General features: G+C 42.3%; 1 protein-coding gene across 3 annotated transcripts in view; it reads right to left on the bottom strand.

The window, feature by feature from the left end:
• The window catches only part of LOC120527082 (cyclin-dependent kinase-like 2), a 59341-nt gene extending 47607 nt beyond the window's left edge, over window positions 1-11734 (bottom strand). The window contains exons 1-3 of one of the 3 annotated variants that reach the window (XM_039750143.1): window positions 11483-11734; window positions 3702-3875; window positions 2593-2787 (exon numbers count right to left, since the gene is read on the bottom strand). In XM_039750143.1, coding sequence (XP_039606077.1) covers window positions 2593-2787; window positions 3702-3869 — 363 coding nt within the window. In that variant the 5' untranslated portion in view covers window positions 3870-3875; window positions 11483-11734. Of the gene's footprint in view, window positions 1-2592; window positions 2788-3701; window positions 3876-11224; window positions 11303-11482 lie in introns of those variants that run through there. The other 2 variants (XM_039750145.1, XM_039750144.1) reach the window with 2 other exon arrangements.
• Between the last annotated feature and the right edge of the window lie 4212 nt (window positions 11735-15946).

Genomic DNA, 15946 nt, shown 5'->3' with positions numbered 1-15946 from the left:
CAACAGGAACAAATTGCATATTACAAATACTTAGAGAGAGATCCATGAGAAATTATGAAATAGAAATGGGAAATTATAAAAGTGTCATTAGATATTGTAATGGAGGTGTTTGTGTGTTGTCATTGTCATTTTATTTTCTAACCCTCTAAATCCTGGGCTGGGTCACAGGGGGGGCTAAAGCCGAATTCAGCAAGCATGGGGTGCAAGGCAAGAAGAACCCTTAGACAAGGCACAAGCCCTGGGCAGGGTGGGCACACCCACACACTCACTTACACAGAAACACTTGGGCCAGTTTACCATCGCCAATCCACCTAACCTGCATGTCTTTGGACTCACACATGCATGGCGAGAACATGCAAACTCTGTGCTGGGAAGACATGTTAGATGAACCCTGGTCTCCTTACTTCGAGTCAACAGCACTACCACTACGACACTGTGGCGCCCATTTGTATGGCAATACACAACACGCCAATGCTCTTCCTCCATCTTGAATTGGACTCCAATCCTTATGTACCTTATGGGTTCAATAAGATAAAATATTGGTTTAGATTGAAAATATTAAGTGTGAATCATTACCTTAATTATTTTAAGTTCAACAGAGGTTCTACTTTTTTCAGTGTAGTTTACAGTTAGGTATTAATGTATTTTTATATTATCACTGATTTATGGCTTTGTTTTATGTCATTGTATTTTTTACTGACTGTTGCCTTTTAGGATGTGTGTATTGTATGTGCTTGTATGATGTAAAGTGTCTTTGACGCTTTCTATGTAAACAGGCGTTGAAATAAAATCCTTGAACACACCTAGGAAGAAGCAGGGAGGAGTATCTTATTATGGGAGGTGATGCATAAAAGAGGGCAGCACGGTGGCGCAGTGGGTAGCGCTCACAGTTAGGAGACCCATCTGGGTTCGCTTCCCGGGTCCTCCCTGTGTGGAGTCTGCATGTTCTCCCCGTGTCTGCGTGGGCTTCCTCTCACAGTCCAAAGACATGCAGGTTAGTTGCACTGGCAATCCTAAATTGTCCCTAGTGTGGGTGTGTGCCCTGCGGTAGGCTGGCGCTCTGCCTGGGGTTTGTTTCCTGCCTTGTGTCCTGTGCTGGCCGGGATTGGCTCCAAAAGACCCCTGTGATATATGTCCATATATGATGGATATAGCAGGTTGAATAATGGATGGATGGATGGATAAAAACTGGCGATGCCGCCGCTCTTTGCCATGCCATTTGCCTTCTGCCCTTCTTCCCACAGAAGTGTTCCCACGTTAAGGCCCAGACTTAACACCTCCACCTGCAACTGGATTCTGGACTTTCTCACTGAAAGACCCCAAACAGTACAGATTGGGAATATAAGATCTAACACCCTCACACTGAGCACAGGTGCCCCCCAGGGTTGTGTGCTGATCCCGCTACTCTTCACGCTGCTGACCCAGGATTGCACCTCCAACTCTGACACAGTTCGCCGATGATACTACAGTAGAGGGACTCATCGAGAACGACGATGACGCGGCGTACAGAGAAGAGGTGGAACGGCTGGCACTTTGGTGCAAAGACAATAATCTGTCTCTTAATGTTGAAAAGACAAAAGAGTTGATTGTTGACTTCAGGAAGACCAAGGCTGCCCATCTTCCACACAGTAGAGAGAGTGAAGAGCACCAAGTTCCTCGGTGTTGACATCACAGAGGACCTGTCCTGGACCAAAAACACCACCTATCTCACAAAAAGAGCGTCTCTACTTCCTGCGACGACTGAAGAAGGTGCACCTCCCCAAACCCATACTTACCACCTTCATAGAGAGCGTCCTGACCAGCTGCATCACAGTCTGGTATGGAAACGGCCATGCCTCCGACCGCAGAGCCCTTCAGAGGATTGTGCGGACCGCTGAGCTCATTATTGGCAGTTCACTACCCAGTCTGCAGGAGATCTACACCTCACGCTGCCTTCATACAGCCACGAGCATCATGGCTGATCCCCAAACTGTTTAGTCCTCTTCCATCTGGAAGACGACCCTGCAGCATCAGGAGCCGGTCTGTGAGACTGTGCAATAGTTTCTCTCCTCAGACAGTCCGGCTCCTGAACACCATGCTGCCCTCCTCCACACCGGACTCTTTACTCCTTACACTCTCTGGATTACATAGCACTACTTAACACTGTATATTTTTTTTCTGTTTTTTTATCATAGTTATATATATATATATATCTTGTGTATTGCACCTTTTGACTCTGGAGGACGATATTTCGTCCTACTGTGTACTGTAAGTATATTGTTAGGATGACGACTTGACTCGACTTGGATCTTTTAGGTTTAGACTTCAGATGGTTTAATCATTACTGTTATATTACGCTCCTTCGACTTTGCTCCTCTCATTTGTTAAACTTCTTTCTCCGCTGATATATTAACTGACTTGTAGTTAATAACTACCTACTGCCTGTCCTGAATATCCAATGATTAATGATGACGGAAACCGGCCGGCTGTATCAGACTTTTGAAGCGTGGATCCTGGTGAGGACAAATGATGGGCAAAAGCTTTTCCAAAACCGAATTCACGTCTAATTCAAAATACAAAAAAAAAAAAAGAGTGAAGTAGAAGAGTACTCACATTGTGAGAATGGCAGAACGCCACGGCCCTCAGGATTTGAAACAGGTACTTTTTCACTTTGCTGTTTTCCATCCCATTTGGAAATTGTTCTAAATCATCTAATACAGTGCGCTCCACAAACTCAAACACAAGATACCAGCGCCTTTTCTTCTTGCAGACTTCAAGCAAGTTGACCAGGTTATCATGTCGGAGTTGCTGTAATGAAAGGATTCAGAAATTAACAAAGAGATAAATAAACCAATAACACTCAACATCTTCTTCTATAATACGCTGCCGTTGTCTGCAGGATTTTAAATCCCGTGTAGCTCGTACAGGAGGGGCTCCAACATGTCGCTCACGAGCTACCGGTAGCTGGCCACAGCTTTCCAATTAGCTCGCCAAAGGGTTAATGAATCCTACAGAAATTTGAAAACTGCATTAGCCACATTAGGGGTGGGCGATCTTTCCAAAAAAAATCCTTTTAACACAAAATCTAAATTGCAATACACTTAAGAGAATATCCGGACTCAAACTCATCAAGACCCAAGTAACACTTTGTTTTAAATATCAAACAAAGTTCAATTCAATTGTTCTCTCGTTCGCTAGCTAAGCGGATGTAAGGTACGCCCCGAGGGTCCCGTCCACATTCACCTTCCCTCGGCCCACTGAGTCTCCCTCGGGATTCACGCAAATCTTTGATACTTAGCGTAATGAGAGAATTCCCAAAATCAACCGGAATGTTCAGATAAATTCTAGAAAGCAAACCTGATGTAAATCCGTTAAGTATCGTGACAGACAGACAGACAGACGTTGGATTTTCTATCTTTAGAGATGTGACTTGAGATTAGATGCAACTTCATAGCAGTATGGCTGAGGCTCTAAAAAGTGCAATTACTATTTATGGTTCATCTGGCTCCCCCTCAAACCTAAACGTCAAACGCCGCCCATGGCCTAGGACCCCCAGAATGGGGAAACGAGTGTGGGGGCAACATTATGACCTGAACTCGACTTCTAGGGGGCATCTCACCTCACCAGGCCAGTTCTTTACGATTTCCATGACCATTACAATACCTCGATCAGAATATCAATATTACAAATACAGGCATCAATACAAAAAAACTGCAATTCACCTTTAAAAGCTTTATTTCCCGCATAGCTATTTTCTTCACCATTTTGTCTTCTTCACTTTCCAAAAATTTCTTAATGGCAACTATTCTCCCATTCGATTTGTTCTTGCATTTCATCACCAGGCCATAGCTTCCTTCACCAACTAGCCCCAGATTTTCATATTTTTCCATGGTGACCTAGAAGATCAAGAGACAAGCCGTCAACTTCATTCATAAACTCGCAGTGCTGTTCTGCACTTCTGAACATTTTCTTTCTCTTCATTATTTCACCTTTTACAGTTTCTACTGCTAGGGATTTGTTCGTTTTCGCATACCCTTTGGGGTCTGAGCGCCAGGTCAGCCATTCACTGAAAAGAGTCTAACATTCATGTTGTTCATTCAACGTAAATGTTCTCTTTCAAGCAACTTAAGATTAGTCATTTAGTGTTGCAGCTTGAAATATTTGGTTTGAGATCTCAACAAAGGAAAAAAAATTGTTTGTAGCAAAGAAAGTTATGGTGGAGGGAATCAACGTCAAAATTCTGTTTCATTTAACTTCATATTTTAGGTTGTTCATGTGTTGTGTTTGAGGGGCCGTTTGTATTTTCTTTCGGTCAAACTTTCCAGTTTGATGGCTTTCCAACTGCCAAAAAAGAAGAACAACTTAAAAAATAGATTTGCTTCAGTAAAAAAAACAAGTGAATTGAATGAAATGATTTGCCTCGACTTAAAAATTGTGGGATCAATAAGCTAAAAAGAATTACAGTATATTGGTGCAGATTGAAAATATTAAGTGTGAATCATCACATTTTTTTTCCAGTGTTGTATGGCACCCCTGGAGCAACTGCAGGTCAACGGTCTCACTCAAGGGCCCAGCACAGTAGGACCCCCTTTTGTCTATAATGGGGATTCGAACCCGCTACCTTCTGTATACCGGCGCAGATCTTTCATAAATATGAGATGGTGCAGCGATGTTCTTCATATCATGGGTATGATTTAACAACTGCAAACTAAACTGCACTTTCATACACTTCAGCAGAAATTGCATGAGGCCAACATTTCTCTGTCTGAAATACGTCACAGACTCAGTAATCCAAAAACGTCTGCTTAGCCACTCTGATAAAACTCAAGAAGAGCTCCTCCGATTTTAAAATATCATAAAGTAGACAAAATATGTTGCTACAAATAAGCAATAATTATTACAAAAGCTGTGATGTGGCCAGAAAAGTACAGTGAGGTAGGCAGACAAAAGTTTGGGGTACCACCCGAGTCACCCCTTATAATTACAACCACCCAGCAGCAAATTTAAATGCAAATATGGCTGCGGTCAGCCTTGCAATTGGTAGTACTGGCAAGGGAGTCCGAGCTCTGACTGCTTCATTGGCGGGTCAGATACTGAGGCCACCGCTCCTGGGCGGTCACTTTATATAGCATAGCCACCACAAGGGGGTCTTCTCAGAACATTGTGGGTGGAGCTAGACATGTTCTTTAGGTGACCTTTTGATGAACTGAGGGAAACAGAAGATACTGTCAGCGACAGCGCCCCCTGTGATCTGGGGGTGGAATTGCTTACCTCACCAGAGCCAGGGATGTGGTCCACAGATGAACATGCGTGACAAAGTCCAAGCCAAATTTCAAAAATATTAAACAGGGACCACCTTTTGTCACTTCACCAGAGACAAACAGAGATCACATTTTCCAGCCTCAAAGACATATTTCATTTTGTGGATAATTTATTCTTGGTGTGATAGGTTGAATGTGGCCCCATTTTAGATAGATAGATAGATAGATAGATAGATAGATAGATAGATAGATAGATGTGAAAGGTGCTATATGATAGATAGATAGATAGATAGATAGATAGATAGATAGATAGATAGATAGATAGAGTGAAAGGCGCTATATAATAGATAGATAGATAGATAGATAGATAGATAGATAGATAGATAGATAGATAGATAGATACATAGATAGATACATAGATAGATAGAGTGAAAGGCGCTATATAATAGATAGATAGATAGATAGATAGATAGATAGATAGATACATAGATAGATAGAGTGAAAGGCGCTATATAATAGATAGATAGATAGATAGATAGATAGATGTGAAAGGCACTATATAACAGATAGATAGATTGATTGATTTATTTTTCTGCCACATCACCACTCACCTGTAGTTGTACATATAAATTATACTATAATGCATGTTAGGAATGAAAGCTGCATTTTAAGACCAGTTAAATGTCTGCTTTCTTTTTACCAAATATCTCGTCTTAATATTCCTGTCATAGTTAATGAAGAGTTTTATACTTGGGTTCAAACTTGAATTTCCGGAGAGCAAGCACCCCCCGCTGGACACAATAACAAACTTCACTAACATATGGAAGGTCCTGAACTTCTGCGATTCTCAGGCACGTTACTGTGGCGTTTTTGGTTGGCGTTTCCCCACAAATAACATAACATTTATGACGCCTTAAACTGGACTTTAGTAAATGTATGCAAATTCCAAACACAATCCATGCAAATGTCCTTTTGTTCTTGAGATGCACTCAGTGGTTTATTAGCTCCGCTTTCCAAATTGCACTGTTGTACCGTCTCACTAATCTTTAGTGATGACCACTGCGCTCTGACGCTGTCACAGAACACCAGCTTCTGATCCTAATGCGTTTCATGGGCCTTTTGATTTTAAATGGTGGTAGAATTTTTCTATCTTACTCCTTTCTGTGTCATAAGACTGCAGTTATTGTAACTTGTTTACAATTTTTAGAGTCCTTGTTGACTACATTTATCCCCAAAAAAAACCCATTAAAAACCATCGGTGGCTTTACTTGTTACTTTATCAAGAAGTGCTCAGAGATCGTAGCTTTTGCATTTGTGTTTTAATGGAGACCAATGAGGAGATTTTCACAGATTACAAATCCTTTACACTCAAACCGTTTAGATAGGAAGGGCTGCAGGTTTTCATGAAATGAGTCCCAATGTGTACAATCAAATACCAATAAATCACGAAACTATAAATATTCAACACAAACCCACTGGGGTGTCTTTAAACACTGCAGATGACATGGCAAGAGGAGGTTTATGGATGTGGTGAGAGAGGACATGCAGGTGACGGGTGTGACAGAACAAGATGACGAGGACAGGGAGATATGGAAGAAGATGATCTGCTGTGGCGACCCCTAACGGGAGCAGCTGAAAGAAGAAGAAGATTTTTTATAAACTTTTCTTTCTTCATCTTTAAAGCACTTTGAGCTCCAACACTTGTATAAAATGTGCTCTGTTTGGTAAGAAGGGCCTCATTGCAGCACACCCTCTGTCTGAATTTTAAAAGGCATTAGGGTTTCAGTTCTGCAATGTCATTTGTTACGTTGAATTGAATAAAGCGGTTTACTTATTTATGTACTTACAGAATTGTTTTAGATATCAAAGTAAGCCTGCATGGTGCGGTACCTTAGAACTTCTTGGATTCACTCAAAAAAATGAATAACATCGACTCTCTCTGTGTATAAAAATCCTAAACCTAAAAGTGTAACGATTTTTATGTCATGTTTTTTGTCACACTATAAATTGGACTTATTTTAAAACCTTCATACTTATGTTTGGTATCAGTCTTTTCAGAATTTAGCGAACTTTAATTTGATGTTTTTACATTTCCATCCCGCTATATCCCAACTACAGGGTCACGGGATTCTGCTGGAGCCAATCCCAGCCAACACAGGCAGGAAACAAACCGCAGGCAGGGCGCCATCCGCCACAGGGCATGTTGTTAGATTTTCAGATTCTTATTCCGTTATTAAATTCTAAACTAACAAACATCAAGAAGTCACGTCCTGCGAGACCAGAATTTGTGCCAAGACATTTAACCAGGCCTGGCCGGGGCCGTAAATAAAAGACAAAGAGTAGATGACTAAGACAGCCGCTGTACGGGACTGTAAATGTTCAAAGCGCCGTGCGGGATGCAGGTCACATGACACAGCAGCAAGACAGCAACTAATCGAGCAAAGAGGAGGCAAAATAATAATAAGAATAATAACCGCATTTGTTTCCCATTGCATCAGCGTTTACTAAGGGGGTCTCCTCGGGGTGCGTTCAGCCCCCCTCTTCACAATGCGAGCGGCAGGCGGTTGGGCGCCGAAGGCACCAGGGGGGCTTGCGCCTCTAATCTTATAATCAACATTGCTGAGTAAATTCAACCAGTTTTATGTTTAAGTCCATTTGTAACTGATATGCAGAAATGTACCAATTAAAGACGAGCTGAGAATCGCACCTTCTGGGATGTTCTTGATGGCACGACGACACGCCTGCTTCCGTTTAATGAAATTAACCCTTTCGACCTTGGATTTCCTGTTTTTATGGAAAAAATTCTTTTGTGAGATATTCTACCTTGGGCAGCACCGTGGCACAGTGGGTGGCACTGCTGCCTCACAGTTAGGAGACCCGTCTGGGTTCGCTTCCCGGGTCCTCCCTGCGTGGAGTCTGCATGGGTTTCCTCCGACAGTCCACAGACATGCAGGTTAGGTGCATTGGCGATCCTAAATTGTGCTTAGTGTGTGTGCCCTGTGGTGGGCTGGCGCTCTGCCCGGGGTTTGTTCCTGCCTTGTGTCCTGTGCTGGCTGGGATTGGCTCCAGCAGACTTCATGACCCTGTAGTTAGTATATAGTGGGTTGGACAATGACTGACTGACTGTCACACGAATGTAAGTTTAATGTCACTGTGCTCTATACAAGAAATGATTGTATGGATTCATTCCCATGTGCAGGTCCAGTTTGGCACATACGGACTAGTCTGCCTGCGTTTAGAAAACCATTACTTTAGCAGTTTGGAGAATGAAGGGGACAACTGTGAAGGCATTGTGCTATTCCTGAGAAGAAATTGAATCCTTTCCTCTCCTTGTTTGGAAACCAACGAAAGGCCTACACGTGGAGGTGTCACCCGACGTATGTGCGCCGATTAAAACGCGTAAGCTTCATTAAATATGAATTACTAGTTTAAAGCATACATAATAATGTTTATTTTAGAAGTCAATATTATAAGCCATCCGCACGGCACGCAGATAGTCCTTAAGATCACGCCCTGCATATGTAGGAAGAATTGCAGCAAGGGCGTCCCACTCTCTTGGCCTCTCTCGCGATTTTGTCGGCGCGCATTTGTCGAAAACCAGTTAGCGGGTTTGTCGGTGAACCACATGGAGGAACCAGTATAAAAAGGCTTGGACTACAGAACCAGTATAAAAAGGCTTGGACTACAGCCAAACCCTTCGAAGCCGAAGGACGCAAGATTACGTCATCCGTCCGGAAAACCCTTGCAGCGCAGCGACGAAATATGGCAGACTGTATTTATCAAGAATCCCATCTGGATCAAGTTTGTCATGGCTTCCTCGTCTGTGATGCCGCGTGAATCGTCATTAAAGAAAGCTAAGTTGATTTCTCTCATGTGATTTGTACCGCCATATCACTATGGGAGGAATATCGCCTTTTAATATCATATCTCTACATTTTTTGGTTACTTAAAATGCCGCAATTAAAAAGAACTTATTCCAATGAGGGAGCTTTTGCTTCTAAAGGATACACTGACTGACTAATATTCTACCTTTTGGGGTTGTCAAGGATGCTCAAAAATGAAAAAACAAAAAAATGATCTCTGTTATTATACGACAGCTGCCAAAGACTTAATAAAATTGAAAGTGGAGCTACTTACTATGTGGTGCACACAGTCCGGAAGCGTCCATTACCACGGGCTGTATGCCAGTCTGTGCGAAGAGTAGCACACGCCCAGTGCTTTCCAAAAACGCTGGCATATTTATGTACTATTAATAGGATAGCAGGGCCGAAAGGGTTAAGTTGTGCTAATTTAAAACAAGCTCACAGGCGGCTCTCGCGTATCCATCTCTTGTTATTACACTTTAAAAGCACAATGCTCGGACTTCATTCCTTTTCTGTTTCACGTTTTTCTGTGTGCCAGCTGCAGCCACATTAGGTCAGTCAGTCAGTTCTTGTCCAACCCGCTGTTAGGTATGATTAGCAATCCAATAGCCATTTACACCAAGTTGGCATAAATACTTAAGCACGTGGGAGAATTTGTCCTTATTAAAAATAAATGTTGTTAACACAACACAACATACAAAGCACAAAGGAATGGTTTGTTGCTCTCGTCTCCCACCACTTACTGTACATCATTACTCAGAAGAGTTTAAAGCATATCATTTTCCTTTACACAGTATAAAATATTCTTTAAGCTTATTTACACAAAACAAAACACAAAGCACTTTTTCCTTCTTCGTATCTCCCGCCACTTACATCATTCACTCTCAGAAGGACTTCACTCGCTATTATAGTGTATCTTATTCCGTTCCTTCCAATATAATCGGACCAACATCCATTTCTCTTTGGTTAACATACAATTCCCAAGGAATGGCCGGTTTCCCAGTCCCCAATATCCAAAGCCCCTTCCATCTCTTCTCAGCAGCCGTGAATCCCCCCACCCCAGCACATCTCCCTTTCCTTTCCCTTCCAGCTCCTTCTCCAAACTCTCTGGTACCCTCGACCACTGCACATCTCTGCTCACGTATTCCTTGGCATCTCAGATCTTCTTCTTTGTCAGACTTAGAATCATCCAAATCAGAAAGGAGCTTCTACCATTCCCTCCTAGACCCTCGTCTCTCAAATCATAATCTTCTGCCTTCTCCAATAATCCTTTGACGTTCGCCCACATACCCCCTGTGCCCAGCTGCACTGCCAGGTCAGTCTCTCCACGTGGCACAGTCTGGCCTTGGTCACTTCCTTGTCTGTGTCAAACCTTAACATCCTCTCCCTCACACATAATGGCGGATTGTAGTTTTTGGATAATATTAACGCTAATAACGCTGTTGTACAGATGTTTTGATGATGTTGGTGTTTTAAAAAATAATTAAATTATTAGAAATCAGCGCCGGAAAACAGGGAAACTAAAATCAATGTAGTTAAAGTCTTGAGCTTTCCTCTCAACTGTACAACAGTGTGGGGGATCCCTCGGACCACAATGCAACAAAAGGGGCGGAGCTTTATGCAAAATCTAGGGACAGTCACGTACTGTACGTACAACTTTGTTTATTAAGTTAAATCAACTTCATTCAGTTGCGTTCAATGAAAACTGTCGTGCCAAGTTTTGAATTTTACAAAAGCGTTCATTTTGAGCAAGATTAGCATAAAATAGCTGAGTAAAGTCAACAATCTCCGAGGCTAATTACAATTCTGTTCAAATATTATAAGTTAATGGTTTTGATTCAAGATGATTGATTAAATTGTGTTAATGTGACATCTGAAAGAATAAACTCTCTCCATGTAAACAGAAAAAGGCTACGTGGTATCAACGAACTTGACTCTACTGAGTTATATTAACTCAAATTTGATTTAGAAACTGATGAGCCCTGCAAGTTCGTTTTGTAGTTGGAATTCGCGCGGATGACTTCACAGCTCAGCGCACCGCCGCCGCGCACACAACTTAACCACCGCGGATCGATTCAGCGGAACCCTCGGCGCCGTTAACGACCAAACCCCTAAACCTACCTCACACCTACCACCCCAAGGTCTGGATGTTGTCCATACGTACCAAACGCTGACCCGTGCGCGCCCACCGCGCTCGCCGTCTTACCGATCGCTCACTCACTCACACGCACGCGCCCGCCCGCCCGTCCGCCTCCCGCCAAATCGAAAATCAACCGACAAGCGGCGCGCTGCCCGCCCAACTTAGAGCGAGCGTCCGCGCCTCCCGACTGCCCGCCGAACTGCAAGGAGGCAGCGGGGGCTCGCGAGCGCAGATTTTACCTCAAGCTCGTCGTCTCCCACCGACTTCGTCCCGACGACCGCTCAAGTCCGCATATGCCGTTACCGATGATGATTTAGTGGTAGCAGTTGAGTAATTTTTCGGAGGCGGGGGAGATTCTTGAGGAAGACAGGTTGAGGTGCCAGCCCTGGCGTCACGCTTTTTTACTTCGGGTGAAAAATCAAAGCAAAATATTATTAATAGTAATAAAGCGGGAGGAAGGCTTAGGGAGTAGCGGGGTTACCCATAGCAACGTTGTGTACACAGAGGCACGTGACGCCTCGCCCCCTCCTCCTCCTCTCCTCTACTCTCCGCGCAGCGACTGGGATGGGCTTCATAACACAGGTAAGTCGCTTTGGATCTTTGTGAATGAACGAGAAGGAATGACCGGGTTGTTAAACAACGATGCGAACCTAACAGGGAAAGCGACTGTTACTGCATCTTGGAAAATCGGTCGGCTTGAAAGGCATTTTTATGCCGAGCTCACAAATCAGTATTTGGCAGTGAGATCGATCGAAGTGCCGTAAAGCTGCGTTATCCGTCCGTGGACTTAGAGATAAGTGACAGACGGGGCCGGATTAAGATCTTTAGTGGCTCTCAGCATTTAACAGATTTTGGTGGCCCCTGTGATGGACAGCCAGGACTCCTGTCATAAAGGAAGGACCGGGAGAAGGAGCTTGCATGGGACAAATAGCAAATCCCATACAGCCCTGTGGGAATTCGAGGCGCCGTTGCAACACGGAGGGAGTGGGGGTTTGGAGGAGGGCTGTCAAGTAGCAGTTAGAGGGAGACAGCGCCCATCATAAGCCACCTCCCCCTGTCCTACCCTTCCATTAAAGAGGCGTCCCGGCCGGGTAATGGCGCCGGCCGCCGTCCGTCACACCCCACATACGTATACTGTATGTAGATATATATGAGCTGCACTCACCGTCAGTGGAGGAGTGAACTGGCAGCCAACGTGACCAAGACAAGAACGATCAGGTCAGTCTTGGTTGGCGTGTGCCAGTTACCAGATATTCATTTAATTGTATTAATATATATCATTAACCTCCTTAATTACTATTTTATTATTAATTTTATTATATATATATATATATCCAGAACAGCGCTTCCAGGATCCTGATGAGGGTGCGAAAGCAAGACCACATCACTCCCATTCTGAAAGCCCTTCACTGGCTCCCTGTCCCACTCAGAATAGAGTACAAGGTCTCCCTCCTCACCCATCAGTGCATTTATGGACATGCCCCCCTTTACTTACAGGAACTCCTCACCCCACATACCTCCTCGCGCACCCTCCGCTCTGTACACACTAACGCTCTCCAAGTCCCTAGAACCAGGCTCAGCAGCGTGGGTGACGGCGCTTTTTCATCTGTGGCGCCGTGGCTGTGAAACGCCCTCCCTGACTACCTGAGAGCCGCACAGTCGACTGATGCTTTTAAACGGAACTTTAAAACTTATTTTTTTAGAAAGACATTTTGTTAAAGTATTTAAGTATAGATTCTCTTGTTTATTACTTTATTTTTAATCTGTAGCAATTGAGATTGCTAAAATATAAAGCGCAGTACAAATAAAATGTATATATATATATATATATATATATATATATACACCTATACAAAATAGGGATTTTTTTTCTCCCTAAATAATAAAAACCATCATTTAAAAACTGCATTTTGTGTTTACTTGTGTTATATTTGACTAATGGTTACATGTGTTTGATGATCAGAAACATTTTGTGTGACAAACATGATAAAAAGAAGAAGAAATCAGGAAGGGGGCAAATAGTTTTTCACACCCCTGTACATGTTTGTGTCTGTGTGTGCGTAAGTAATTTTTTTATTTAATGTGGGAGCCCCTTTTTGTGGACCCTGGTTCAGCTGCACCATAACCAGTTTTGCACCATATGATCCTTGGTAGATCCACCAATGGAAAAGTTAACATGGTGCCCCCTTCCCTTGATGCCCTAAATCAGCGCTTCTCAACCTTTAAGTATTTGCGACCCGAGTTTTTATAACAGTTTTAATCGCCCCTCTAACGTTTTTTTGAAAGGAGCCCACTAATACCAATTTGTTCTCTTTTTTATTAATGATACATCATAGATGCATATTTTATTATACCTACTTAACTTTTATCAACATTTATCTAACTCTTGATTTAATTTTCTAGTATCAGAATGTAGTTTAAGTTCATTTGTTTTGGTTTCAATTGATGTATTTTTCATATTTTCGATTCTTGTTTTCTTTTTTTTCACATCCTTGTGCCCCCCTTTTTGTTAATTCGCACCACCCTAGGGGGTCCACCCCACAGTTTGAGACCCACTGCCCTAAAGCATGTGCCTATTTTGCTGATAATGAGATAATCCGCCTCATTTTTGTTGGAAGACCACAAAAGCTCAGGGAAACATGCCAGACCTCCACAGAACACGAGCTGAACCGAGAGGCAAATGTTAGGAGGTAGTGCAGTTAGAGTGTTGGTGTTTTAGGGGGGGAAAAACGTCATTTTATAAAATTAATAAACCAAATCAATTAATGAAAAATTAATAAAACACACAAGCAAAGGGAAAACATGTAAACTCAACAGAGAGGCTGAGAGCTGAACCCCATCATTTAATTTTTGGGACGTGGTGAAGTTAAACACTGTGTCAGGGTGCTGCTGTTGGGGAGAAAAAAAAAGTTTGTCAAAGATTATTAAATAAAATGAATTAATTAAGAAATATAAATACTCTCATGAGCACAGGGGTCTTGTGCAAAGTCCACACAGAAGGCAATCCAGCTGTGGCCTGATGAGGGGAGGTAGTGAAGTTAAACACTGGGTGCTGCTGTTTTGGGAACAATACAATTAAATTAATAAACCAAATGAATTAACATAATTAATTAAATAATGAATGCACCACATGAGCAGAGGGAAACCATGAAAACTCCAAAACGCCACAGAAAAGAATTCAGCCCCCATTTATATTTTGGGATGTGGTCAAGTTAAACTCTGGGTCAGGGTATTGCTGTTTCATGGGAAAAAAATTCTAAGATTATTAAACACAATAAATTAATTAAGAAATAGGAGCAACCCACATGAGCACGGGGAAAAACATTCAAAGCACACACAGAGGGCAATCAGCCCAGAAACTGAACCCTGATGTTCGAAGGAGATGAAGTCAAACAAAGTGTCAGGGTGTTGCTGTTTTAGGGGATTGTATAAGAATTAATAAACCAAATTAATGAATTAAAAATTAATAAAAACGCCCCAGAAGAGTGAGAGACAATCTGCAAAGTCCTCATAAAAGGCAGGTGGCACAGGTGGCACAGTGGCAGCGCTGCTGCTTTGCAGTAAGGAGATTGTGGGTTTGCTTCCTGGGTCCTCCCTGCATGGAGAGCGCTTTGAGTGCTGTATAAATATAAAGAATTATTATTATTATTATTATTATTATTATTATTATTATTATTATTATTATTATTATTATTATTATTATTAATCCAGCTGAGAACTGATGCCACATTCAAATGGCAGTTGGTAGTGAAGTTAACACTGTGCCAGGGCAGTGCTGTTTTGGGGAAAGATTATTTTATAAACTTAATAAACTGAATTAATCAATTAAAAAAATACCACCCCACATGAGCAGAGGGAGAATATGCAAAGTCCACACAGAAGGCACTCTGATAGTAAGATTAATAAACAGAATTAATAAAAAACAAAGAAAAATACAAATAAATCACACAAGCGTAGGGAAAGCATTCAAAGGTCACAGCTAATCTAAAACTTGAACACTAATTCAAATTTTGTAAAATAGATCAACATATCAGGGTGTTTCTGTTTTAAGGAAATATGCTTTTATAAAATGAATAAACTGAATTAATTAATTAAAAAAATAATAAGCCACAAGAGCAAAAGGAAAACATGAAAAGTCCTCACAGAAGGCATTCCATCTAAAAACTGAACCCACATTCAAATGTTGGGAGGTAGTGAAGTGAAACACCATTCAGGTTTATTATTAATAATAATAATAATAATAATAATAATAATAATAATAATAATAGGAGTTTAATAAGTATTCAAGCCCTAACAATTCATTGTCAAGAACCCCTTTGCTGCAATGCCAGCCTTCATTCTTTTGGGTATGTAAGTATGTCCCAGTATTTGCACATTGTTCAGACATGGACGCTATCCAGTGACCTGAGATGAAGACTCAACTCCTTCATGTGTGTCTCTTCTGAGGGTCCTTGGGTCCCGCTGGTCTGACTTTGTGTTGCTCATGGGGTCCTGAATGAGGCGCATGACCTGCATGGTGAGGGAGTGTCAGTTATGGCACTACGGCCATGTGGCGCGATTACCCGAGGATGATCCAGCTCATTGTAGAGGACCTGAGTGGCTGGACCAGGTCAAGGTGGACACCCATGTAACACCTGGCTGCAGCAGATAGAGGGTGGGACTGGACCATGAGTCTGACTGGGGGAGCACCAACCAGGATCCCG

Source organism: Polypterus senegalus, chromosome 4 (assembly GCF_016835505.1).
Source record: "Polypterus senegalus isolate Bchr_013 chromosome 4, ASM1683550v1, whole genome shotgun sequence".
Lineage (NCBI taxonomy): Eukaryota > Metazoa > Chordata > Cladistia > Polypteriformes > Polypteridae > Polypterus > Polypterus senegalus.
Note: the sequence above shows the minus strand (reverse complement) of the source record. Positions and strands in the feature narration are given on the sequence as shown.